This window comes from Podarcis raffonei, chromosome 2 (genome assembly GCF_027172205.1).
Source record: "Podarcis raffonei isolate rPodRaf1 chromosome 2, rPodRaf1.pri, whole genome shotgun sequence".
Taxonomy (NCBI): domain Eukaryota; kingdom Metazoa; phylum Chordata; class Lepidosauria; order Squamata; family Lacertidae; genus Podarcis; species Podarcis raffonei.
Genome location: NC_070603.1, coordinates 108,759,113 through 108,785,127, shown reverse-complemented (window position 1 = coordinate 108,785,127; position 26,015 = coordinate 108,759,113). Strand labels below are relative to the sequence as shown.

At 48.8% G+C, this 26,015-nt stretch overlaps 4 protein-coding genes across 6 annotated transcripts; 2 read left to right on the top strand and 2 right to left on the bottom strand.

Annotated features, from left to right (window-relative positions):
* The first annotated feature begins 4,281 nt into the window (after positions 1-4,281).
* Positions 4,282-10,592, top strand: LOC128408904 (uncharacterized). 3 transcript variants are annotated; one of them, XM_053378948.1, is made up of 3 exons: positions 4,282-4,897; positions 7,624-7,720; positions 8,902-10,592. In XM_053378948.1, exons 1-3 carry the CDS (start codon positions 4,838-4,840, stop codon positions 10,266-10,268), a joined length of 1,524 nt encoding a protein of 507 aa, XP_053234923.1. In that variant the 5' UTR covers positions 4,282-4,837; the 3' UTR covers positions 10,269-10,592. The 3 variants fall into 3 exon arrangements, with proteins under 3 accessions (XP_053234923.1, XP_053234926.1, XP_053234925.1); XM_053378951.1 differs by having other exon boundaries at positions 4,283-5,135; positions 7,607-7,720; XM_053378950.1 differs by having other exon boundaries at positions 4,285-5,135.
* Positions 10,593-16,851: 6,259 nt separating this feature from the next.
* LOC128408955 (histone H2A-like) lies at positions 16,852-17,475 on the bottom strand. Its single transcript, XM_053379046.1, has one exon. It carries the CDS (start codon positions 17,419-17,421, stop codon positions 16,945-16,947), a length of 477 nt encoding a protein of 158 aa, XP_053235021.1. The 5' UTR covers positions 17,422-17,475; the 3' UTR covers positions 16,852-16,944.
* A 2,967-nt stretch (positions 17,476-20,442) lies between these two features.
* On the top strand, positions 20,443-20,963 carry LOC128408956 (histone H2A-like). Its single transcript, XM_053379047.1, has one exon. The coding sequence runs from the start codon at positions 20,450-20,452 to the stop codon at positions 20,924-20,926; it is 477 nt and encodes a 158-aa protein (XP_053235022.1). The 5' UTR covers positions 20,443-20,449; the 3' UTR covers positions 20,927-20,963.
* A 2,546-nt stretch (positions 20,964-23,509) lies between these two features.
* On the bottom strand, positions 23,510-24,040 carry LOC128408958 (histone H2A-like). Its single transcript, XM_053379048.1, has one exon. The coding sequence runs from the start codon at positions 24,025-24,027 to the stop codon at positions 23,551-23,553; it is 477 nt and encodes a 158-aa protein (XP_053235023.1). The 5' UTR covers positions 24,028-24,040; the 3' UTR covers positions 23,510-23,550.
* Positions 24,041-26,015: the final 1,975 nt, after the last annotated feature.

The window sequence follows — 26,015 nt, the reverse complement described above, 5'->3', positions numbered from 1 at the left end:
GTCCGGTTGGCTCCTTTAAAGCAAGCAGGCTCTCTGTCCCTCTCTCCTCCCCACTTAGCTGGCTAAATAGCAGCAAAGTTTTTCAGCGAGCCGGGGAGGAGGAAGAGAAGCAGAGCCTGCTTGCTTTAAAGGAGCAAAGTGGGAGAGGAGAGGAGCCTTCTCCCCTTAAACCCCTCTTCTGCATGATTAGCAGCATCCTTCTCCACACACTCCACGTGTGCTCCTTGTCCCTTGAGTGCTTTCCTTCCCTCCCCACTTAAAACGTGGTTACAAAGCACAGATCCACATGGATCCTCAGGATTTTTGCATTGGGCTACCCCAAACTCACCGTCAGATCACATGTCTGTGGCCACAGCATGAACCACAAAAATCATACACCCACTGTTTCGTTTAGAATATTTTTTTCCTTGTTTTCCTCCTCTAAAAACTATGTGTGTGTTATGGTCGGGTGCGTGTTATAGAGCGAAAAATACGGTATATATATGTCACATATCTGGGACCTTAGGGTGAAGGTTTTTTATTGGCATCTGTCTGTCTCGGAAGACAACGGAGAAGTGCGCCTTTTGGGGTGAAGCCAAACTGTTGGAGAGTCACAGCACCTGCTGTGGCTGTAGAGGCCGATACAGGAGAGTCATGTTTTATTGCAGCTGGGGCATATGAAGGCGTTTGGTTGTGCTGTTGCCGGTGCACCATGGCGCATCTTCTCTCTACATGACCTGTCTGTCTCCAGACCATAGATAGGGGAAAGTTGATGGCAGCGTCTTCTGTGACATCGCAAAGGATCTCAGACGCACCTCTTAGCGAACACAAAATACAGAATAAAGCAGCAACAAAACAGCCCCCTCCCACAATCTGTCTGAGTGGGTGGGAGCCAGCATATATAAACCTACAGGCAATATCTTCAATGTATGGTTCCTCTGTGCCGCTTCTACTGTGGGATCCATACGCAGGAAGTTGTAAGCCCCATGCTGGAAAACGACTTACTAGGATAGGTTAAAAGAATAGGCTGGTGTTTGAAATAACCCCAGCCATTGGCTAAGCTGCTGCAACATCATGGAATATTGTCGAGTACTCTAAGTGCAGAAGGGGAAGTGATAGTTACATACTGTTGACAAATCGCTTGGGAAGGAAATGAAGAATGGATTGGGCTGGAAGAAAACTCCCCGCTTATGTGTGTGTTGAAAAGAGGGGTGGCGGTGTAAGAACTGGGGGGTGGAAGGGAGCCCAGAGGACGGAAGGATAAAAAGCAGGTTGGCTGAAAGATGGAGATAAAAGCAAACAATACAGTGGTACCTCGGGTTAAGTACGTAATTCGTTTCGGAGGTTTGTTCTTAACCTGAAACTGTTCTTAACCTGAAGCACCACTTTAGCTAATGGGGCCTCCTGCTGCCGCTGCGCCACCACCGTGCGATTTCTGTTCTTATCCTGAAGCAAAGTTCTTAACCTGAGGTAATATTTCTGGGTTAGTGGAGTCTGTAACCTGAAGTGTATGTAATCTGAAGCATATGTAACCTGAGGTACCACTGTAATGGATAAGAGCGCAATGGGTTGGTGCACCTGGATGTTAACCAGAAGCTTGGTGTTTCGAGCCCACCCAGGGATGGCTGTGCGCAGGATTCCTGCATTGCAGGGGGTGAGCTAGATGACCCATGGGGTACCTTCCAACTCTTATGAGTCTATGGGGGGGGGGAGAAGAAGACACTGGGAGGCAGGGTTGAGCAAGGTTGCTGCGGACGAGAAGGAGGATGGACAAGGCAAGAAAACGGGTTCTGGGATGGCCTTTCTCTGGGGTCAGCAAACTTTTTCAGCAGGGGGCCGGTCTACTGTCCCTCAGACCTTGTGGAGGGCCGGGCTATCTTTTTTTTTGGGGGGGGGTGAACGAATTCCTATGTCCCACAAGTAACCCAGAGATGCATTTTAAATAAAAGGACACATTTTACTCATGTAAAAACACGCTGATTCCCGGACCGTCCGCGGGCCAGATTGAGAAGGTGATTGGGCCAGATTCGGCCCCTGGGCCTTAGTTTGCCTACCCACGGCCTTTCTGCAAGCTTCTGGTTAGGGGTGGTGCTACATCAGAGAAGTGGTAGATTTGTCCTTTGCCAAAAGGTTTGGAGGTGGCGGAGGTGAAGAGACCTTGTCAGACGGGTCTGCCTGGCTGGGTCTGTTTGTGTGTAGAGGGCTCTTGTTGACACACCCACCTCTTCTTTGAGAATGGCCTGGAGCATCTTTTGTTTTCTGGGATGCAAGAACCAGCTGTTCCTACCTAGACACATTATAACAAACAGGCTCCACATTATTATTGGGGGGCTCAAATAATAATAATAATAATAATAATAATAATAATAATAATATAATTTATTATGAGTTTCCCCAGCCACTCTGGGCGGCTCCCAATCAAGTGTTAAAAACAATACAGCGTTAAATATTGAAAACTTTCCTGAGTATTCAGATGTCTTTTAAAGATAGGATAGCTGCTTATTTCCTTCACATCTGAAGGGAGGATGTTCCACAGGGCGGGCGCCACTACCGAGAAGGCCCTCTGTCTGGTTCCCTGTAACCTCACTTCTCGCAATGAGGGAACCGCCAGAAGGCCCTCGGTGCTGGATCTCAGTGTCCGGGCTGAACAATGGGGGTGGAGACGCTCCTTCAGGTATACTGGGCCGAGGCCGTTTAGGGCTTTAAAGGTCAGCACCAACACTTTGAATTGTGCTCGGAAACGTACTGGGAGCCAATGGAGATCTCTCAGAACAGGTGTTATGTGGTCCCGGTGGCCCCTCCCAGTCACCAGTCTAGCTGCCGCATTCTGGATTAATCGCAGTTTCCGAGTCAGCTTCAAAGGTAGTCCGACCATACAATGAACCATGCAGACCCAAACAACCCCGCCCTCCTTCCTTGGTATCATTTCCCTTCTAAGTATTTCTGCAGAAACATTTCTGTACTGGAAATTCAGACACAAAGCTTCACATCCCCCACGGCTGCCAGGTGAACATGGCACTACAAGACCCATCATCGCTAAGGTGGGTGTGGTTGGAAGTCCAGTAACACCCCAAAGGCTACAGGTAGGGAAGAATTCGTCCCCCATGAGACAGTGATGGGATGATTGGTGGGAGAATTCGTCTCAGAGCTAGACATTTATCGCCTCTTACGATCGGACTCCTGTTGAAGGCACAGCTGCTGCAGCCAATTGAAAGCCACTCGCGAGTATCGTGTGTTGCTTGGCAAGTCGAACGCTTTGGCTCCCAAACGCCACACACCCGGAAGTGAGTGTTCCAGTTTGCGAACATTCTTCGGAACCCGAACATCCAATGCGACTTCCGCAACTTCCTGCAGCCAATCGGAAGCAGCGCCTTGGTTTTCGAACGTTTTGGAAATCGAATGGACTCCGACTTCCGAGGTACCACTGTACTTCAGTTGAGAATCTGGCATTGCAGGGGGTTGAATTAAATTACCCTCCGGTTGTCTTCCATCCCTACAATTTTATGATTCTACGGAAGAGTGTACCGGGGGGGGGGGGTAAAGTCAAACCGCTGGAGAGTCACAGCGCCTGCCGTGGCTGTAGGGACTGATGTAGGAGAGACCTGTCTTGTTGCAAGTGGGGCAGATGAAGCTATCCAGTTGTGCCGCTGGAGATGCCCCATGGCCTTTCTTCTCTCTGGGCTCCTCCCAGCGGTCATCCCCCCTCTGGTCACCACTGTTGATGCCTGACCTGTTTGAGCAGGGCAGGCTGATTCTTGACCAAGTTGATCACCCTGTGTGCCCTGCACCCATGGCAATCCTGGGGTCTGGAGGAATTGCATGAAGTCTGAAGGAGCCTGACTCCTCTGGTCATAAAGGTAAAGGTGAAGGGACCCCTGACCATTAGGTCCAGTCATGGCCGACTCTGAGGTTGCAGTGCTCATCTCGCTTTATCGGCCGAGGGAGCCGGTGTACAGGTTCCGGGTCATGTGGCCAGCATGACTAAGCCGCTTCTGGCGAACCAGAGCAGCACACAGAAACGCTGTTTACCTTCCCGCTGGAGTGGTACCTATTTATCTACTTGCACTTTGATGTGCTTTCGAACTGCTAGGTTGGCAGGAGCAGGGACCGAGTAACTGGAGCTCACCCCGTCGCGGGGATTCGAACCGCCAATCTTCTGATTGACAAGTCCTAGGCTCTGTGGCTTAACCCACAGCGCCACCCTCTCCTGGTCATAGGTGCCGGCTAACTGGGTGCCCAGGCACCCACAAAATCCCCCATGAAGGCGCCCGGGCACCCAACAAATTTCAGTGCCAGGGTCATGCATGCTGCATGGCACCCACGGCCCCGGGCACCCACGGCGGCGGGGTCACCCCCTGGTGCCAGGGCACAGTCATGATGCCTAAGGGAAGCAAAAACTGCATCGCAGGCACAATCTTGGTGAAGAAGCCGACCCAGAATAACAACTCCCGGGAGTAGGCAGGCTTTAGGACCCTGAGGGGAGCTGACACGTAAGAGATCTTCAGGCGCAGCCGCCACAGGAAGAGGATCTCCTCGGTCCCGTGGCTGTCGGGGGAGGGTTTGCTGCCGATCCTGGATTCGTCTCTCTCCTTGCACGCTGCACGCGCGTTTTCTGCCTGCATTTGCAGAATCCGCGAGACTTCCAGGAAGCGGGGGACCCCAGTAGATCCCAGTGTCCTCTGCTGCTTACAAGGCGGAGGAATCGTGCGGGGCGGATTTTAGAAACCCAACTTTGCCCGGAGAGCCGATCCGATCCTGGGGGGGAATGTGAGATCTTTTCATCTCCCAGATGGAGCGACCAAGCAAGATGATTATTCTGGTCCGCAGCCTGCGATAAAGGAACCTGGCGCCTCTCTGAATGCAAACGGGAGGATGGTGTAAGGAAGACGCCGACAAGGCTGGATCAAGTGGGAATCCGGTAGGCGGAAGTTGGCTCGAGATCTGCTGAGATCTGGATGGTTTGCAGTAGATCGGCAAGGGCTTCCAGCGCTCAGTCGTCCCATCAGCAGTGAAGAAATGATGTTCTCCACCTAAACATAAATTCCTGAAATGGGGGGAAAAATCCCTAATCAGGAATAGACTTCCGCGTGAAATTCAGCTACGGCTCAATTCATTTCTGGCCCTGGAAATAAATTATTGCTGCTCAAAAACACGAGGTAACTCCACCGGCGCCCTTAAGTGGTTTTGGGTTATAGCTCCCATCCTCCCCGACCTTTGGCAATGCAGGATGCGGCTTCTGGGAGTCGTAGTTTGAATCACCACACAGGCTGTCCTTGCCCTAGAGCAACGTTTCCCAAACTTGGGTCTGCAGCTGTTTCTGGACTACAGTTCCCATCATCCCTGACCCCTGGTCCTGCTAGCTAAGGATGATGGGGGTTGTAGTCCAAAAAAACAGACACCCGCATTTGGGAAAACCCCGCCCTGGAGGTATGCCTTTTGCATCTGGCCCTGGTTGGAAAATCTTGGTTTTCTAGGTAAAAATAAATAGGATATCAGACAAACCTGAAGACTGCCTGCCTCTGATTTAGCCATACATTGTCTGCAGCTCCACCCAATGGCGAGTCTCCCAAGTCAGGAAAGGAAGCCCTGTGGCTCTCCTGGCAGTGTGGGACTCCAGATCCCATCAGCCACAGGCAATGTAGCTACTGACCAGGCATGGTGGGCAATGTTGCCCCCAGCTATCCACCCCCCCATCCCTGCCATAGGCAGGTCCTAAGCCAGGCATCCCCAAACTCGGCCCTCCAGATGTTTGGGGACTACAGTTCCCATCATCCCTGACCACTGGTCCTGTTAGCTAGGGATGATGGGAGTTGTAGTCCCAAAACATTTGGAGGGCCGAGTTTGGGGATGCCTGCCCTAAGCCTTCTCAGGCTAGCTACCTGAAATCCTGAGGTGCCTGGGATTAAACCTAAGACTACCTCCACCACAGAGCAATGGCCACCTCCCCCAATCCCAGCCCAATCCTGCGCATGTTTCCTTTGGAGCAAGTGCCAATGAGTGCAGCAAGACTCACTGTTTAAGGGTCACTATTTTAAGTTGGCAGCAGCCTCCACAATTTCCTGGAAGTGGGTCCAACACAGACATCTTCTGCACTATACCATTAAACCAGCGTCATGCCACTTTAAAGGCCGTGGCTTCCCCCCAAAGAATGCTGGGAACTGGGAACAGTGTTATTTAACCCCAGGGAACTCTGGTAGCTCTGCGAGTGGAATAGGGATCTCCTACTTGCCTCACTAGGCCAATGGCCCATCCAGACCAGTACAGTGGTACCTCAGGTTACATACGCTTCAGGTTACAGACTCCGCTAACCCAGAAATAGTGCTTCAGGTTAAGAACTTTGCTTCAGGATGAGAACAGAAATCGTGCTCCGGCGGCGCGGCAGCAGCAGGAGGCCCCATTGGCTAAAGTGGTGCTTCAGGTTAAAAACAGTTTCAGGTTAAGAACGGACCTCTGGAACTAATTAAGTTCTTAACCCGAGGTATCACTGTATCCTGTTCGCCCCGTGGCCTGTGGGAAGGTTTGCCAGCAGGACATGAGCACAACGGTACTCTGCCTCACTGCAGTTCCCAGCGACTGGTCGTCAGAGACATGCAATGACCCTCAGCACCTTTAACGAACTACATTTCCCAGAATTCTTTGTGGGAAGCCATGACCTTTTTTTGAGCAGAATGATACTGCTTTCAATGTACAGTACGGATGGGGATGTGGTGTTTCTGTGGGGGTCTGGTGGGCATTAAAATGGTGGATAAGCCACAATGCCTGGCACTGTTCAGAGCCCTGGGTAGATCCGCTCTGATGCCCAAGTCTGTCAGACATTGCCCCTGCTCAGTATGGTCATACGGAGTATGTGAGTGTCTCCAGCTTCTTGATAATTTTGGTTGCGTTTTTCTGGAGCTTTTCCAGCTCTACCAGGAAACCAAGCTGTAATTCCTGCATTAGAATGGTAGAGTTGGAAAGGGACCACGCGGGTCATCTAGTCCAACCCCCTGCAATGCAGGATTCTTTTGCTCGAACCCACGACCCTGAGATTAAGAGTCTCATGCTCCACCAACTGGATGACGTTTGAGGTCCCTTCCAACTCTAAAGGTAAAGGGACCTCTGACCATTAGGTCCAGTCATGACCGACTCTGGGGTTGCGGCGCTCATCTCGCTTGATTGGCCGAGGGAGCTGGCGTACAGCTTCTGGGTCACGTGGCCAGCATGACTAAGCCGCTTCTGGCGAACCAGAGCAGTGCATGGAAACGCTGTTTACCTTCCCGCCGGAGCGGTACCTATTTATCTACTTGCACTTTGACGTGCTTTTGAACTGCTAGGTTGGCAGGAGCAGGGACTGAGCAACGGAAGCTCACCACTGTTGCGGGGATTTGAACCGCCGACCTTCTGATCGGCAAGTCCTAGGCTCTGTGGTTTAACCCACAGCGCCACCCGCGTTCCTCCTTCCAACTCTATGATCCTACAAAAATCTGCTTCAGAACCTACTCTGCTCAGCACATGCTTGGATGATTATAATCTTTGGAGCTTCTCATCTTGTAAAGGCAGCATCTTGCCACAGTAGGAGCGGCAGGCCTTGTTGGAATCTGCCAGCCCCTGGTGGTTGCCTTTGTTCTGGCTTCTCTTTCCTGATTAGGTTTTCCTTTCTTAAAGCCTAAGGTGAGGTTGAGGATGGAGAGAGAAGAAGAAGCATGGAACCTGGACCCCCAGGACCCTAAGAAAGAGGAGGTACCAAGGAATACCAGCTCAGGTAAGGACTCCTATAGAAAAACAAAATGGAAGAGTATATCAATGGCAACCATGTGAGTCAAAAGTTTGATTTCCTCAGGTGAAAGGTGGATGTGCTTGCTGGCCTTAGGGTCCCTTCTGTCTGGTGCGCCTAAGAGGCTGCCTTTTGAAGTACAGTCGTTCCTCAGAAGTCAAACAGAATCCGTTCCGCAGTCCATTCGACTTCCAAAACGTTCGAAAACCAAGACGTGGTTTCCGATTGGCTGTAGGAAGCTCCTGCAGCCAATCAGAAGCCCCATCGGACGTTTGGGTTCCAAAGAATGTTCGCAAACCGGAACAAGCTCTTCTGGGTTTGCTGCATTTCGGAGCCAAAACGTTTGACTCACAGTTTAACCATGCGCTGAGACTGCAGCGGCAAGAATGTTACTTGCTCCAAAATTGGAAAGAAGCAGAAGTCCCAGCGAAAGAAGAATGGGTGCAAAAACTTATGGAATATGCAGAAATGGCCAAACTTATCAGAAAAATAAAGAATCAAGATAAACTTTTTATAAAAGAATGGAAATGGTTTATTGGATATTTACAAGCGAACTGTAAACAGGTAAGAACACTGGCAGGGTTGTTGTAATAACCTGCAGTTTTATAAGAGTACATATTTAAAATAGATGAGTAAATTGAGTTAATTTGGATATGCAGGAAATATTTAAAATAAATTTAAGAAACCGCAGAAAGGAAGTCGAGTTTTAGAAGGATTGTAAAATTATTGAAATGTATAAAACTGAAAATCATTTTTTAAAAACCCATGCACTGTGTGAAAAAGCCCTTTCTTTTATAGGCCCCACCTAATATCAGCAGGATAAGGTCCACTTGTAGAATGAGGCGACCATTTCTATTGAGTTGCAAGCCATAGGGCGCCTTTCATATAAATAAACAAATGCCACTCAGCAGCCCCACCTGACCTAAAATGAAAGTAACATCCATTTCTGGCAATGAGGAGGATAGCAGCTCAGCTGGAGAGAGACTACTTGGCCTGCACCTTCAGCCTCAAGCATCTCCTGCTCAGCCGAAAGTGGTGCAAGGCTTTTCCCCACTGAGGTTCCTGAGACCCATTGCCTACCAGATTCCATCACCAGAATCTGCCCTGGTACAAAGCAGCTCCTTTCTGGTGTTCCCAAAACGACCTCTCTTGTCTTTCCTTTTCTCCAGAAGGCGATCAGACGGCGTCAGCTGCTCTCGCCGCCGCAACAGCTGCTGTGGCTGCCATCACGACCGTCGCGGGGATCCAGTCACGCATTTTTGCACGGCTGGCGACACGCCGGAAGCTTCTGCCGCGAGGGCGCGACGACCTGGCCGAGCTGGAGGAGATGGTGGAGACGGCCGCGTCGGTGCGCCTCCGGGCGGTGGTGGAATCGAGCATCGACTCTCTGAAGGCCATGATGTGCTCGTGCCTCTTCCAGTCGCCGGCCGTCCTAGCCGGCCTGATCGACGAGCTCTACATCATGGAGAGGGCCTTCTGGGTGCAACCGGGCCGCTCCGAATGGTGGGAGAAGGTGGTTCTGCCCCACTGGGACGACCATCTCTGGCAAGAGAACTTCCGCATGAGCAGGAGGACTTTCACGGAGCTGTGCGACCGGCTGAGGCCCGTCCTCGAGCGGCAGACCACCAACATGCGCGCTCCGATCACCGTCGAGAAGCAGCTGGCCATCGCCGTCTGGAAGCTGGCCACCCCGGATAGCTATCGCTCGGTGGCCGAGTGCTTTGGGGTGGGCCGCTCCACAGTCTCCAGGATCGTCATGGAAGTCTGCCAAGCGCTCTACGACGTCTACCACCATGTGGTCCACCTGGCCGGTGCCCAGGAGGTGATGGAAGGCTTTGCTGCCAAGGGCTTCCCGCACTGCATCGGGGTCCTCGACGCCACCCACATCCCCATCATCGCCCCGGCGCACAAAGCCACCGAGTACATCAACAGCAAAGGCTACTACTCCATGGTCCTACAGGTACTGGTGGACCACAGAGGCAGGTTCACGGATGTCTACGCGGGGCGCTCCGGGAAGCTTCCCGGAGCCCGGATTTTCCGTGGCTCGCCCATCTTCCGCGCCATGAACCAAGGCACCTTTGGTCCCGCCGTGACCGTGGACGTGGGGGGCGAGCAGCTGAAGCCGGTGATCCTCGGAGACCCCGCTTACCCGCTGCTGGCCTGGCTGATGACTCCGTACGGCGGGCACTTGGATGCCCGCCAGCAGCGGTTCAACGACGCCCTCGGCCGCTGCCACGCCGTAGCAGAGTCCGCCTTCGAGCGCCTCCGGGGCCGCTGGCGGTGCCTACTCTCCCGCCTGGATGTGAGGGAGCGCTACGCCCCCCGGGTGATCGTGGCCTGCTGCATCCTGCACAACATTTGCGAGACCAGAGGCGAGCCTCTCCAGGAAGGCTGGCAGGAAGTGGTGAGGTCCGTCTCGCGGTCTTACCAGCAGCCGGAGAGGCAGCCGGTGTACGCGACCAACCCCCGAGCGCGGGAGATCAGGGATCTTTTGAGCACGTACATGGAAAGGAGAGAGTGGGGGAAGTCAGACTGAATCTGTTGCTTTCCCCTAAAGGAACCTTTATGGCAGGTCTTGGAAAGAACGGGGCCTTCTCTGCAGTGACTCCTCGTCTGTGGAATGCTCTCCCCAGGGAAGTTCGCCTGGCGCCTTCATTATGCACTTTTAGGCGCCAGCCAAAATTGTTCCTTTTGTTGAACTGATCAACACCCTATACCCTTTTTAAATGCGGCTCTTTTTTGGGCAGGTGTTATTGGGTCATTGTTTTTATTTTGATTTTATACATTGTGATCTTTGCTGTGAGACCTCCGGGTGTAGGACGGTATATAAATTCAATAAATAAATAATAAATAAATAAATAAATAAATAAATAAGAAGAGACCATCTCTTCTGTCCCCGTATGAAATAAAAATAAATGACCTTTTTTGACGGCAGCTATGAAATACAGTGGTGCCTCGCAAGACGAAATTAATTCGTTCCGCGAGTTTTTTCTTCTTGCGAGTTTTTTGTCTTGCGAAGCACGGTTTCCCATAGGAATGCATTGAAAATCAATTAATGCGTTCCTATGGAGACCGCTTGCCAGGCTGGCGGTGCGGAGAAGGGCTTTTCTCCCCACCGCAAGCCTTCAGGACAGGTACGGGAACAGAGGGGAAGGCGCGCAGCGCTTCTCCTCTGTTCCCGGGGCTTGCGGTGGGAGGAGGGTTTTTCCTCCCCACCGCCAACATTCAGAACAGCATTCTGAATGTTGGCGGTGGGAAGGAAAACCCTCCTCCCACCGCAAGTCTTCAGGACAGCCATCCGAAGGCTGGCGGTGGGGCGGAGAGACCTCCTCCCGCCGCCAGCCTTTGGAGCAGCCTTCCGAAGGCTGGCGGCGGGAGGAGGTCTCTCCGCCCCACCGCCAGCCTTCGGAGGAGCCTTCTGAAGCCTGGCGGCGGGAGGAGGTCTCTCCGCCCCACCGCCAGCCTTCGGAGCAGCCATCCGAAGGCTGGCGGCGGGAGGAGGTCTCTCCGCCCCACCGCCAGCCTTCGGAGGAGGTCCGAGGACAGTGGGGAAGACGCGTTGCGCTTCCCCACTGTCCCGGAGATTTCCCTATGGGCTTTCGTCTTGCGAAGGAAGCCCATAGGGAAATTCGTTTTGCGAAGCGCCTCCAAAACGGAAAACCCTTTCGTCTAGCGGGTTTTCCGTCTTGCGAGGCGTTCGTCTTGCGGGGCACCACTGTACATGGGTCCCAGCTGGCTCTCATGTAAAGGGAAGCGATATCGTGGCATAATGGCTGAACACTTGTGCTATGAATTTGCGAGCTGCCTCCTCCTCTCTTGTAATGAGTCCACTCAGGTATCCTAGACAAGCTTCTCTCTCTGTCTCTCTCACCTCCACCATTTGCAGCCCTCAGATAATAAAACTGACCTACCTTGCAGGCTTGTTGTAAGAATTGCAAAAGGATGTATGTGAAAGGTTTGAATACGAGTACAGTGATACTTTGGTTCTCAAACTTAATACGTTTCGGAAGTCTGTTCCAAAACCAAAGCGTTCCAAAAACAAGGCATGTTTTCCCCTAGAAAGTAATGCAGAACAGATTAATCTGTTCCAGACTTTTAAAAACAACCCCTAAAACAGCAATTTAACATGAATTTTACTATCTAATGAGACCGTTGATCCATAAATGAAAGCAATAACCAATGCAGTATACTATAAAATAAATAAGACAGTATTGTAAATTATATAAATAAAAAATTATTACCTGCACTGATGATAGTCATTGATTGGATGAGGTTTTTTTATCCATTTCCACAGTCACACAATCAGTCAATCAATCAGTAGCTGAATTGGGTTCCACACAGTCAAAAAAACAAATTAACTGAAAATGCCTCCAAAACAAAAATGCAAAATAAATAGCAAAACAAAAGCGCCAAACATAATCTGTTCCGGAATTCCGTTTGACTTCTGAAATGTTTGAAAACCACGGTGCAGTTTCTGATTGGTGCAAGCGCCCCAAAATAATAGCCAACAGCCACATCAGCCGTTCGGCTGCCAAAACAAGTTTGAAAACCGGAACACTTACTTCTGGGTTTTCAGCCTTTGGGAACCAAGGCATTTGAGAACCAAGGTACCATTGTACAGCCTGAATATTCCTATACAGTGGTACCTCGGGTTAAAAACTTAATTAGTTCCGGAGGTCCGTTCTTAACCTAAAACTGTTCTTAACCTGAGGTACCACTTTAGCTAATGGGGCCTCCTGCTGCCGCCAGAGCACGATTTCTATTCTCATCCTGAAGCAAAGTTCTTAACCTGAGGTAATATTTCTGGGTTAGCGGAGTCTGTAACCTGAAGCGTATGTAACCTGAAGCCTCTGTAACCCGAGGTACAACTGTAATTATATAAAGCTGAGGAAGCAAATTGGGGGAAGGGAGGGAGGGGGGAGGGCAACCAATCTGTGGCAATCAATGCCCCCCCTCGATATTCCCAAAGTAGAGTCTCTCAAGGCTTCACTCCTAACTTCACCTGCAATTGTCAAACTTTTTTTCCACAGATAGATACTGTGCCACCAATCACAGAGGCCCATGTGGCAGGAACAAATCTGTTTAATTAGGGGTTGGATTAGATTAACTTCACATATACCCAGGATGTATTACCTCACCATTATCAATTACATTTAAAGTCAAAATGAAGTTCCATTGACTCATTTTCTCCTCCCTTAACCCCCTCCCCATCACACATAAAAATTAATGTGGGGACCCTAATATTCCAACCTACCTCACAGTGTCGTAAGAATTGCTAAGAGAACGTATTGGTGTGTTTTCAGCAATTTGTAGTGCTGTATAAATGTTTAGAATTATCCTTATTAAAATGTACTCAAAGTTGTGAGCTCTCGTTGCCCAGGGCTCCATTCCTTTGGGGTCTCCCAGGTGTCTGGAACTAAGGGGGCAGACCATTTATACCTCTCCCCGCACTGAAATCCCATTGAGGTAAAGTAATATCTGTCCCACATCTCCCTTAAAAGAGGCACCCCTTATGATCATTATGAAAAGCGGAGGGGGGGAATGAGGGGAAAGCTGAAATGGATGTATAGAAAATATGGGAAGAGGAAAAGGCAGAAGGCCAGTGTGGTGTAGTGGTTAGAGTTAGACTTGGGAGACCAGGGTTCAAATCCCCACTCAGCCATGAAACTCTGGGGGCGGAACTTGAGGCAGACTAAGCTATGCTGACACCTAGATAGGGTTGCTGCATTTGGTTATCTTTGTTAGGATATTTCCGTTCCACCTTAAAAGGGAGCAGGCTTTGTGAGTCACAGAGTCTGCGTATTTCCTGTTCACAGGATGTTTATGTTTTCAGTTGCTTTCGTTTTCTTCTTGTTGCCTGAGCATACCGATGCAGGCAGTCATGTTTTTCTTTGTTCTGACCAACGCTAAATAAACTGTAAATATGCTCTCCTGCTGTGCATCTCTCGCTGTGTGAATTCTGCTGACAGAGTGTGCACCAGCCTAAGAATGTGGAATACTGTTTCTGAGGCTTCGTGTCGCTAATTGCTGATACTGTGTGTCTACGGGAGATCGATGGATCGTCCAGCAGCTGGCTTGGGGGCTCAGATGGACCCATGTCTCCCTGGCAGTATCCCAAAAATCTTTTCATCTGGGTTTGAGCTGAAAACCCTTGTACAGAAGGTGCTGTTTTTCAACATGGTAATGCAGAGATGGGAAAGCCATACCTGTTGAGTTTTTTGCCTGTGGAGGAGCTAATTCAGACACATAAACTTCACTTTCTTATCTGCTATTATTATTATTATTATTATTATTATTATTATTATTTACAAGCCTTCCATCAGAAGACCACAGAGCACTTTACACCACACAACTACATAACATAGTTTCAGTACAACGTAGAAATCAAAACAATTCTATAAATACAATTATAATGGGAATATTTGCATATATTCCCTATTTTGCCATAGAGGCCGCTTCTTCCCTGTCTTTTGCCATCCACCTTGTTTATTAGGATTGTTTTCTGTCCAGTGAAAGACACCTGCCTGCTCCTGCCCCTTTAAAGCGGCCTAGTGTGCAGAAACCAGCAAATGAGGATGAAACATCTCCTGCTCATGGCTGCAGATCAACAACAAAAGTGAAAGCTACCAGCTGTGGCCACTGGGATTCTAACTTTGCCTTAGAGCAGGCAGGTGACACACCTGTGTCCTGATTAGGTGTCTTGGGTATTTAAAGGTGTGGCAAGCAACTCTGCGCAAGGTCTTTGCAAGCAGTTATAGACAAAATGACAGTGGAAGCTCTGTTGTGTAGATCAGTAAGTGCCCATTGCTAGGAGTCCGTCTGTGTCCGGACTTGTTGGCCTCTATGGGATGTGGACTAGATCAGCTTTCGCCAACCTGGTGCCCTCCAGAGGCTTTAGCTGATGGGAGCTACAGCCCCCAAACACCTGGAGGGCTCACCAGATTGGCAAAAGCTGATCTAGTCCACATCCCACAGTGAGGTCACCTGTCCCATCTGCCTAGAGATTCTTAAGGAGCCTGTGATTCTGGACTGCAGGTGCAATTTTTAAAACTGCTTGTATTGACTTTTCCAAAGAGATACTTCTGCCTTTTGGCCACTAGGTGGCAACCACATACGCATTTCTTGCAGTACGGAGAAGGGCAATGACAGGCCTAGACAGCATCTTAAGAAGTAGAGATATCACCTTGCCAACAAAGGTTTGTATAGTTAAAGCTATGGTTTTCCCAGTAGTGATGTATGGAAGTGAGAGCTGGACCATAAAGAAGGCTGATCGCCGAAGAATTGATGCTTATGAATTATGGTGCTGGAGGAGACTCTTGAGAGTCCCATGGACTGCAAGAAGATCAAACCTGTCCATTCTGAAGGAAATCAGCCCTGAGTGCTCACTGGAAGGACAGATTGTGAAGCTGAGGCTCCAGTACTTTGGCCACCTCATGAGAAGACTCCCTGGAGAAGACCCTGATGTTGGGAAAGATGGAGGGCACAAGGAGAAGGGGGCGACAAAGAACGAGATGGTTGGATAGTGTTTTCGAGGTTACCAGTATGAGTTTGACCAAACTGCGGGAGGCAGTGGAGGACAGAGGTGCCTGGCATTCTCTGGTCCATGGGGTCACGAAGAGTCGGACACGACTAAACGACTAAACAACAAAATTTCCATACTACTGTATAGGAAAGGCTTGACCTTTTTGGTTTCTGCCAGCCACACAGCTGTTAGCAGCTCAAGATCCCTGGCTGCATGCCCAAAGGCTAAATTGTGCTTTTGCTAGTAATAATAATAACAACAATAATAATTTTATTATTTATACCCCAACCACCTGGCTGCATTTCCACAGCCACTCTGAAAAGCTCCCAGAAGAATAGTAAAAATACAACAAAACATCAGACATTAAAAACTTCCCAAAACAGGGCTGCCTTCAGATGTCTTCTAAATGTCAGGTACTGTAGTTGTTTATTTCCTTGACATCTAAAGGGAGGGTGTCACTACCAAGAAGGCCCTCTGCCTGGAGACAATCTTTCCATTATTCATGCTGCTGAGATATGGAGCCCAGATGAAATTATGTACTTAAAGGCTACGGACTGGCAACCGACTTACTAGAGAGGCTAGCCAGTCTAGTTAAGTTTTAGAGTTAAGCTGTTTACTGGGCAATGTTTTCATAGGATTGTTTGTAGATCTTAAAAGTTGTACATTTTCCTCCAAAGCTAAAAATTAATAAAGTGCTGAAATATTTCTCTGAGCTTTTGTGTTATGCTATTAGACCACCCCCCCCAGGGGTGGGGAAGAAATGAAACCACTGACAAGTACATGGTGAGTCCTTTAAAAGAGGCCCCGTGAATACCACGTACACCTGTTCCATGGGGCCTCTTTTAAAAGATTCAACCTGTATAAGACACATGGTTTCTCCTAGACAGAGGTGTTTGTCAGTTCTGTTTTGGTGAATCTTTGGATTCTCACAGGATGCTGATCCAAAACAGTGACCTGAGGCTGGGGGCTGGGAAATCCATAACACTTGTTCAACCTGTGTATTTCTGCTACCAGAAGAGCTTGTCTTTCCCCACAATCCCGTTTACTTCAAGCGGTCACTTGTCTCAGCAACCTGCGAAAGGGGTAGGGTGAGAGGCCTTGCTGCTGCTACAAAGTGAGTCAGAATCCTTTGCAAATCCCCCAAGTGTACTAGCATTATGTAGCAGTTGGAAAATAATGCAGGGCCCTGGAGGCAGTGCCTTTTGGTGCAAGTTGGTATACAAAATAGTTGGAAAGCTGCTAGTATAACTGGCTGCAGGTTGTATCTGACCATACAGCTAGATAGGAAATCATCAGGTAAGTGGCTCATTGGAGCAATGCAATCCTTTTCCTAAAACATGGGGTGCTGCTGCTCATATGGATTCATTGTGCATGCAAGCACAAATTAGCTGCCATGGTCCCCAAAATTGCTAATCTGAGTCACATAAAAAGTTGGGATTTCTGATCACATGGAATTTAAGTGTCTAACAAAAGCAAGGGATGGGACCAGCTTAAAAGTGATTTTAAAAATGGCCTAACGTGACCCAGAAACCTCATTTCCCAGGAGTTTTAAAAATCAATGGGCCAAACGAACAAACACCTTAATTTAAGAGTAGTTTCGTTCTTCCATGAGCGTTGTAGGTGGCTCTGAAAAGAGCCTTTGGGTCTGGATATTTGGTCGCCCTCGGCAGGACTTTTTGCCATTTGCTCCTTACTGAACTGCAACGGGCGCGATGCTGGCCTTGAGGGCCATTTTGGTCCCTTTGGCGGCCTTGGTTACGGGTTTGGCCGCGGCCTTGGCGGCGGCCGCGCTATGCAGAGCTTCGGTCTTCTTGGGCAGCAAGACGGCATGGATGTTGGGCAAGACTCCGCCCTGCGCGATGGTCACACCGCCCAGCAACTTATTTAACTCCTCATCGTTGCGCACCGCCAACTGCAAGTGGCGCGGGACGATCCGACTCTTCTTGTTGTCCCTGGCTGCGTTGCCGGCCAGCTCCAGGATCTCGGCGCTGAGGTACTCGAGCACCGCGGCCAAATAAACGGGCGCTCCGCCGCCGATGCGCTCGGCGTAGTTTCCCTTGCGCAGCAGCCGATGGACTCTGCCCACGGGAAACTGCAGCCCGGCTCTGGAAGAACGGGACTTGGCCTTGGCTCGTGCCTTCCCGCCTGTCTTGCCGCGACCCGACATCTTCCAAAGCCCCTGACTTCTTTCTCGACGAAATAACGAAAAGACTGCAGGTGCTTGCAGTAGGCGCCTTTTATACATTTCTTGAGCTGGCTGTGATTGGTCGAAGATGAACAGGCCAATAGAAAAAAGGATTCTATTTCTGAACCAATGGGAAACGAGTGCGCGCGGGTGGGGCCCAGGGAGAGGGGAAGAGAGTTAGAATATATTTATATTGTAGGAGGGCAAATAGTGTTTCTTTCTGCTTTCTGTTCATCCGACCCTTCCTGAATGTTTTTCTAATGGAAATATTTATGCTTTTGGCTTTTTTGCTTTTTTTTTACACATATGATGTTTGGTGAGAGCTGGGGATATTTTGCAAGTTTTCCCTCTGCATTGAGTTTCTAGCCGATTCCTTTGCTTATACATTTCCAGGGCGTGAAAGCTACAACGGTCCTCCAAGAAACCTGTTACGGAGTTTACGTTAGACAATTCCCTGCCATACTTCGTTAAAGTGCCCCTCTAGACTCCAAGACTAAATAGGCGCAGGCTGCGGAGGAGAAAGCAGGGGGGCGGGGCTTGATGCTCCTGAGCAGTTGGGGGAAATGGCGGCCGAGCGCTTCAGATTTTCCCGCCTTTTTCCCTTCCCGGCACCTCGGCTCGCCTGCCTGAGGGAAAAGTTGCGCCGCTCAAAAAGACACTTCTGGGAGACGTTGTAAATTTAATCAGTTTTGACGTTCACATAGGCAAAAGAAGGTTACCAACAAATAACATCTGAGGAGATATCGCATTTTAATATTTACTTTTAAAATATAATCTTGTCCGACATGGTTACTTTTCAGGAACTTAAATTCTTTTTCAAAACTTTTCATTTTCAGTAATAATTACTCCTATCTTATAAGTGGATGAGGAACCACGTTCTTGTCTGTTGCCACAAACACAGCAATCTTTATGGCAACTTAAAAAAAACTAAGAAGTATATTATGGCAGAAGCTTTTTTTCCCCTGCAGTCCCACATTTATCTTACATTTTTTTAAATTTACAGATGTTAAGAATTTACAGATTGTGTGCCCTCCCTGTAAGACACTGAATACAGTGGGACACACCTAGGATATATAACTTATTCCAGGTATCTGAGGAAATAGGAATATCATACTGAACTGCCTTTGTGTTATATTTTGGGTGTATTGTTTCATTTTTAAATTTGATTGTTTTCTTTAAATAAATTGAAATAATAGTAGGATTACTCTGTATGTATATAGTGCGTCTGATTTGATTCTCTCACAAGCGCAGCCTTAAATTGTTCCTGGTTAGTTCACTGAGAGTCTGAAACCTGTAGAAAGATTTCAAATCTACGTTATTTTATTCATTCATTCATTCGATTTATATACTGTCCATCATAAGATCTCAGGGCGGTTATTGCCAACGAATGTCAGAGAGGCAGATTGAGCATGGCTTTTGTTAATTTCTGTAGCAGTCAAAGGTTTTACAGTTGCAGCGAAAGAATTTTAGGAATTTCTGCGTTCTCTTCACATCAGGACCAGACTGAGATGTGATCCAAGCGCCACTGTATTTTCCAGACAATTCCAGCATATTAGCCATCGCCATAAACTGTCCCTAGCTATTATTGTATTCATATTGCTATCCACTATCAAGTCTTTTTCATTTACCAAGTGCCAAATCCGCACAGTACTATAGAACCACAGAACATCCTGGCTTCCTTTCACCTTTCAGTCATCCCACTTTTTGTGTAAACATTTTTGACACCACAAAAAAATCCTTCTGTTCCTGGATGTCCAAATTAACGCGTGAGGTTTTGTTGGCAGATTCCCGCCCCCCTTGGGACTTATCCCGTCCTTTACTCAGTGGGAACAGTCTAGCTTAAATATATGCATTCATTGACCTTTGATACTAACTTATTCTTAAATTAATAACCTAAGCTGTAGACCAATCAGAACCTACTTTTTAAGAATCCAACGTGTATTACTCATCAGGATGATTAGTAAACAAAACCGGAGTTTGTGTATGTGCATAAAAAGGCTGACATCAAGGCAGCTTTCCCGCCTCTCCCTTCGCCTTTGCTGTTCTTACATAACGAAGAGCTTTGTAAACACGACAACTTGTTCGTTGTTTTGTGACATTTTGGTTTCTCCTAATAAATGTATTGTGGAATCATGCACTGAAACGTGCAAAGGTATGGCAAAGCTAAATCCACGATCCCCGAGTCGATACCACTCATAGGACTACCAGATGATACATCCCTAGTATGATCTCGCTAAGGAAACCTTTTTTGTTTTTGCTCGGTCGTCTTTGCATTGGTAGTCGCCGTTATAAATTGCCTCCGGGTTTTATTTTATTTTTCCTTTCCATTTCTAATTCCACTTCCGTACGCAATTATATTTGCCTTTCATACAGCGCGAGGGACACGAGATTGATCGGAGTAAAGATAATAAACTCCTATCTGAGATTATTAATCACTGCAAACCACCTCGAGTGCGTGGAAGCCAACAGGAAGGAACAGAAACGTCAAAGGATTGGTTTGGGTTGCTGCGTGAAAACAGCCAATGAGGCAGTCTACATTAAATATATTCTAAATTAATATGTTCCCAATGATATGTAGGTTCCCGTGCCGGAAATGTACAGTATAAGCAAAGGAATCGGCAAAAACTCTATCCTGTGCGCAGAGAAAACTTGCAAAATATCCCCAGCTCTCACCAAACATCGTATGGGTAAAAAAGCAACAAGCCACGAGCATCAATATTTCCATTAGAAAAACATTCGGGAAGGGTCGGATGAAGAGAAAGCAGAGAGAGGCACTATTTGCCCTCCTTCTGCAATATAAATATATTCTAAATTAATCTGACACCTTCTCCCAGGACCCCACCCGCGCGCACTCGTTTCCCATTGGTTCAGAAATAGAATCCTTTTTTCTATTGGCCTGTTCATCTTCGACCAATCACAGCCAGCTCAAGAAACGAATAAAAGGCGCCTACTCGAAGCACCTGCATTCCTTTCGTTCTTTCGTCCAGGTTGAAGTCGGGAGTTTCGGAAGATGTCGGGTCGCGGCAAGACGGGCGGGAAGGCACGAGCCAAGGCCAAGTCCCGTTCTTCCAGAGCCGGGCTGCAGTTTCCCGTGGGCAGAGTCCACCGGCTGCTGCGCAAGGGAAACTACGCCGAGCGCATCGGCGGCGGAGCGCCCGTTTATTTGGCCGCGGTGCTCGAGTACCTCAGCGCCGAGATCCTGGAGCTGGCCGGCAACGCAGCCAGGGACAACAAGAAGAGCCGCATCATCCCGCGCCACTTGCAGCTGGCGGTGCGCAACGATGAGGAGCTGAACAAGCTGCTGGGCGGTGTGACCATCGCGCAGGGCGGAGTCCTGCCCAACATCCACGCCGTCTTGCTGCCCAAGAAGACCGAAGCTCTGCATAGCGCGGCCGCCGCCAAGGCCGCGCCCAAGCCCGTCGCCAAGGCCGCCAAAGGCACCAAAGCGCCTCTCAAGCCCAGCACCGCGCCCGTCGCGGTCCAGTGAGGCCAAAAGGCCAAACTGCCCGGACCACGGCCGGCCACAAAATAAACAGACCCAAAGGCTCTTTTCAGAGCCACCCACAACGCTCCGAAAAGAACGGAAACACTGCGGTCCAAAGTAATGTTAAACCTCTGCGCTCCTTCGGACACTTTCCCCATTGCTTCGAAAAACGCCTCCCAAGTGAAGGCTCCCTATCATTTTACGCCTTACTTGAAAACACCTTGAGGCTGCTGCAGGTCGTAAGTGGAAAGTCTATATACACATCCTTGCTTGCTTTACGAACTTCAGTCCCATGGAAATGGAAATAGACCTTTTCATCTGGCTGCCCACTTACACATGATTGTTGAGCCAATAACAGCTATTTTCTGCTGGCATCCACAACACAGTATGAGCTCTAGGACCCCATGTACTGTGAAAAGCACTGCGTAACCCCAACCGGGCACTAAGCAACAACCTAATCCCCTAAATTTGCAGTTGCAGCCTGTAGCCAGGAATACTTAGTAGCTTTCCAACTTTTTATTTTGTATTCCAACTTGCACAAAAAGACTCTGGCTCCAGTGCTCTGCTCTGTTTTCCACCTGCTTATAGAATGCTACATCTGGGAGATGTGGAACTAGCATTAATACAGATTGCTATATAAATCCCTATATTTATACAAGTATCTACTTAAAGTTAAGCCCCAATGAGAAAGGATATGGAGTTGCCACAACTATTATGTAGTGCACTTGAGAGCATACACATAACGGAAAGTGATGGGAGGGCACCAAATATTTAGGAAGCCTATTTTTTTATTTGCTCTGGGCTCCGTATTACTCAAGCAAATCTGACGAAGGATCCAACTAGCGTGCATCCGCACCTAGTGCTGTTATAAAATTGAAGGTGCATGAAGCATGGATCTCTACCTACCTAAATGTATTTTGATTCGGTTGTCTGTGCACTGTGCTGTGAGGGGTTTGCCTCAGAGAGGCATTACTGGGAGGTAGCAAAAATTCCGCGGGGTGGGCGCTGGGCGTTGCTGTGAATCTGTCAAAATGATAGGTGAAATTGAAGTGGGTCTTGATAGGGGATCTGGGCTCTGAAATAAGATCTCGATTTTCTGCCCTCGGGGACATAGTTCAGCAGAATCTGTGTTTAACAGGACTACGAGGGAAGGAAAATGGCATTTTTATGCCAGTTCCAGTAGTTTGATTACCACTTTCATGGCAGTTGATTTTGCCGGGGAAATAATCTTTCCCAGGGGTCAGCAAACTTATTCAGCAGGGGGCTGGTCCGCTGTCCCTTAGATCTTGTGGGGGACCGGATTATTTGGGGGGGGGGATGAACGAATTCTTATGCCCCACAAATAACCCAGAAATACATTTTAAATAAAAGCACACATTCTACTCACGTTAAAACACCAGGCAGGCCTCACAAATAACCCAGAGATGCATTTTAAATAAAAGCATACATTCTACTCATGTAAAAGCATGCTGATTTCCGGACCTTCCGCGGGCCGGATTGAGAGGGCGATTGGGCCAGATCCGCCCCCGGGCCTTAGTTTGCCTATCCATGATCTTTCCATTCTTCATACTGCTGAGATATGAAGCCCAGATGTACTTGAAGGCTCTGAATTGGACTTGAAAATTTTACTATTCCTCTGTAGTATGGCTTGCTAGAGAGACTAGCCAGGCTAGCTGCATGTCACTCAGCCATATTTCAGACGAAAAATAAAGTTTTAACAGGGGTGGGGAAGAGATGAAACCACTGAAAAGTATAAGACACATGGGTCCCCTTAGAAAGAGATAAGTTTGTCCGTTCTGCTTTGGTGAATCTTTGGATTCTCATAGGATGCTGATTCGAAACACTGGAGAGGGGGAAGCAGGGCAATATATTGCACCTGCGCTACCTGTGTTTTTTTGCACCAGAACTGATATTGTATTTCCCCACAATCCCCTCTTTTTGCCAATTATTTTATTGTTTTTCAAAATTATTACCCCATAACCCGCCCCCCGTTTCACTCCAAGCTGTCACTGTTTCAGCTTCCTAGGAAAGGGGCTGGGTGTGTTGAATGCTTTGGCATTGCTGCTGCTGATACTTTTTAAAAAGACGATTCAGAACTTTTTGCAAATCCCCCAATGTCCTAGCGTTATGTAGCAGGTGGAGAACAGTGCAGAGCCATGGAATCAGTGTCTTTTGGTATAAATTGGTTTACAAAAGAAAAAGGCGAATAGCTGCTAGAATTGTTGGCTGCAGGCTGTATCTCTGCTTCACCAGGCAGGGGATCATCGAGTCCTTTTTGGCCACGGTGCTTATATAGATGTGCTGCTGTGGGTGCCAGGAAATAGCTATCATGGGCACAAAAAGGTCGATTTCCATTCCCATGGGACCGAAGTTAAGCCGGGATGTGTTTTCAGCCTTCCCGCTTGTGACGAGCAGCAGCCTCGAGGTGTTTTTAAGGTGTAAAATGATAGGAAGGCGTTTTCGAAGCAACGGGCGAAGTGTGCGAGCAAGAGAGCGCAGAGGTTTAACATTACTTTGGACCGCAGTGTTTCCGTTCTTTTCGGAGCGTTGTGGGTGGCTCTGAAAAGAGCCTTTGGGTCTGTTTATTTTGTGGCCGGCCGTGGTCCGGGCTGTTTGGCCTTTTGGCCTCACTGGACCGCGACGGGCGCGGTGCTGGGCTTGAGAGGCGCTTTGGTGCCTTTGGCGGCCTTGGCGACGGGCTTGGGCGCGGCCTTGGCGGCGGCCGCGCTATGCAGAGCTTCGGTCTTCTTGGGCAGCAAGACGGCGTGGATGTTGGGCAGGACTCCGCCCTGCGCGATGGTCACACCGCCCAGTAGCTTGTTCAATTCCTCATCGTTGCGCACCGCCAGCTGCAAGTGGCGCGGGATGATGCGGCTCTTCTTGTTGTCCCTGGCTGCGTTGCCGGCCAGCTCCAGGATCTCGGCGCTGAGGTACTCGAGCACCGCGGCCAAATAAACGGGCGCTCCGCCGCCGATGCGCTCGGCGTAGTTTCCCTTGCGCAGCAGCCGGTGGACTCTGCCCACGGGAAACTGCAGCCCGGCTCTGGAAGAACGGGACTTGGCCTTGGCTCGTGCCTTCCCGCCTGTCTTGCCGCGACCCGACATCTTCCGAAACTCCCGACTTCAACCTGGACGAAAGAACGAAAAGACTGCAGGTGCTTGGAGTGGGCGCCTTTTATACGTTTCTTGAGCTGGCTGTGATTGGTCGAAGATGAACAGGCCAATAGCAAAAAGGATTCTATTTCTAAACCAATGGGAAACGAGTGCGCGCGGGTGGGGTCCTGGGAGAGGGGAACAGAGTTAGAATATATTTATATTGTAGAAGAAAGGACAAATAGTGTTTCTCTCTGCTTTCTGTTCATCCGACCCTCCCCGAATGTTTTTCCAATGGAAATATTGATGCTCGTGGCTTGTTGCTTTTTTACCCATACGATGTTTGGTGATTGCTGGGGATATTTTGCAAGTCTCCCCTGTGTATACAGTTCCTTGCCGATTCCTTTGCTTATACATTTCCAGCGCGTGAAAGCTACAACGGTCTGCCTAAAAATCTGTCACGTAGTTTGCTTTGGGCAATTCCCTTAATACTTCCTAAAAGTGTCCCTCTGACTTTAGGACTTAACAGGCCCAGGCTGTGGTGGAGAAAGCAGAGCGGGGCGGGGCTTGGCGCTTCTGTGCAGTTGGGGAAAATGGCAGCCAAGCGCTTCAACGGGTTGAGGATTATGGAGACATGTGAACACTCTCCCTACTAGGATAGCAGTGTAATGAGTGTGAGAGGCCGCTTTCCTGAAGCTGGAGGGAACAGGGGAGAGAAGGAGTTGGCCTCTTTCAATGCTGGGCTTTGCCGATACTTGAAAGCAGCAATAATGTGCTGCATAAATAATAATGAAGGAGCATCTCCACCCCCATCGTTCTGTCCAGACGCTGAGGTCCAGCGCCAAGGGCCTTCTGGTGGTTCCCTCACTGCTAGAAGCAAAGCTACAGGTAACCAGGCAGAGAGCCTTTTCGGTGGTGGCGCCAGCCCCGTGGAACACCCTCCCACCAGATGTCAAAGAGATAAACAACTACCAGATTTTTAGAAGACATCTGAAGGCAGATCTGTTTAGGGAAGCTTTTAATGTGACATTTTAATGTATTTTTAATCTTTGTTGGAAGCCATCCAGAGTGGTTGTGGAAACCCAGCCAGATGGGCAGGGTACAAATAATTAATAAATAAATAAATAAATAAATAAATAAATAAATATCCCTCTCCCTGCTTCCGAGCCCCTTCAAAGCGTGGTGTGAAGCAGAATCAAAAATCTTGGAGTTGACCCACGGGTCATCTAGTCCAACCCCCTGCAATGCAGGAATCTCAGCTAAAGCATCCATGACAGATGGCCATCCAACAGAAGGCTGACCTTTCTGCCTACCGCCAGACCTTTTGCATGTGGCTGAGAAACTAATGGCTGGCTACTGGAGTCATTCAGAATGTGTGGGCACCTAGACTTGTGTGGAAGGGGTGTATGTCATAGATTAGAAGATGGTTCTGTTGCCAAAATCTTTAGAGAGAACCCAAAATCCACTAGATGAGATGATTAGCTCTTTTGCTCAGCGTTACTCTGAATTGCTGCCAATATCTCCTCTTGCAGGTTTGCAGAAAAGTCCCACTGGCCATGGCTTGAACAATGAAGGTTTCTCAAAAGCTATTGAGGGCAAGCAAGCTAAGGAAGAAGTGCCCTGCAACAGGCTCATAAACACTCTTCTAGCCATCGCAAAGCTAGCTGCGAAATCTGAGATGGGTTGATGAGCTTCTGACCTTGAAGAAAGTGTGGATGTTTTCCCCCCCATGCAGCAGTGACCCACTGCGATCCCATTTCAGGGGCCTAATCTGGCCCGCTAGTCAGTTTAATCCGGCTCTTGTGGCGGTTTATTTCCTGGGGTATTATCCTAAAAAAACCTCAACAACTTAAAGCCTAGGAAAAGGTCAACAACTTTGGTTGGCCCTTTGGTCAGTCCTCAATCTGAAGGGCCGAGTTTGCCTATGCCTGTGGGCCCGGGCTAACCCCAAACTATACTCCACCTCAAACACATGTATCTTAAAATGAAATATTGGCACC

Coding starts and splice junctions, on each gene's coding strand:
- LOC128408904 (XM_053378948.1), top strand. CDS start 4,838: ATGCAAACGGGAGGATGGTGTAAGGAAGACGCCGACAAGGCTGGATCA. Junction 4,898..7,623: donor CTGGATCAAGTGGGAATCCG/GTAGGCGGAAGT, acceptor CCTTTCTTAAAG/CCTAAGGTGAGGTTGAGGAT. Junction 7,721..8,901: donor ACCAAGGAATACCAGCTCAG/GTAAGGACTCCT, acceptor CCTTTTCTCCAG/AAGGCGATCAGACGGCGTCA.
- LOC128408958 (XM_053379048.1), bottom strand. CDS start 24,027: ATGTCGGGTCGCGGCAAGACAGGCGGGAAGGCACGAGCCAAGGCCAAG.
- LOC128408956 (XM_053379047.1), top strand. CDS start 20,450: ATGTCGGGTCGCGGCAAGACGGGCGGGAAGGCACGAGCCAAGGCCAAG.
- LOC128408955 (XM_053379046.1), bottom strand. CDS start 17,421: ATGTCGGGTCGCGGCAAGACAGGCGGGAAGGCACGAGCCAAGGCCAAG.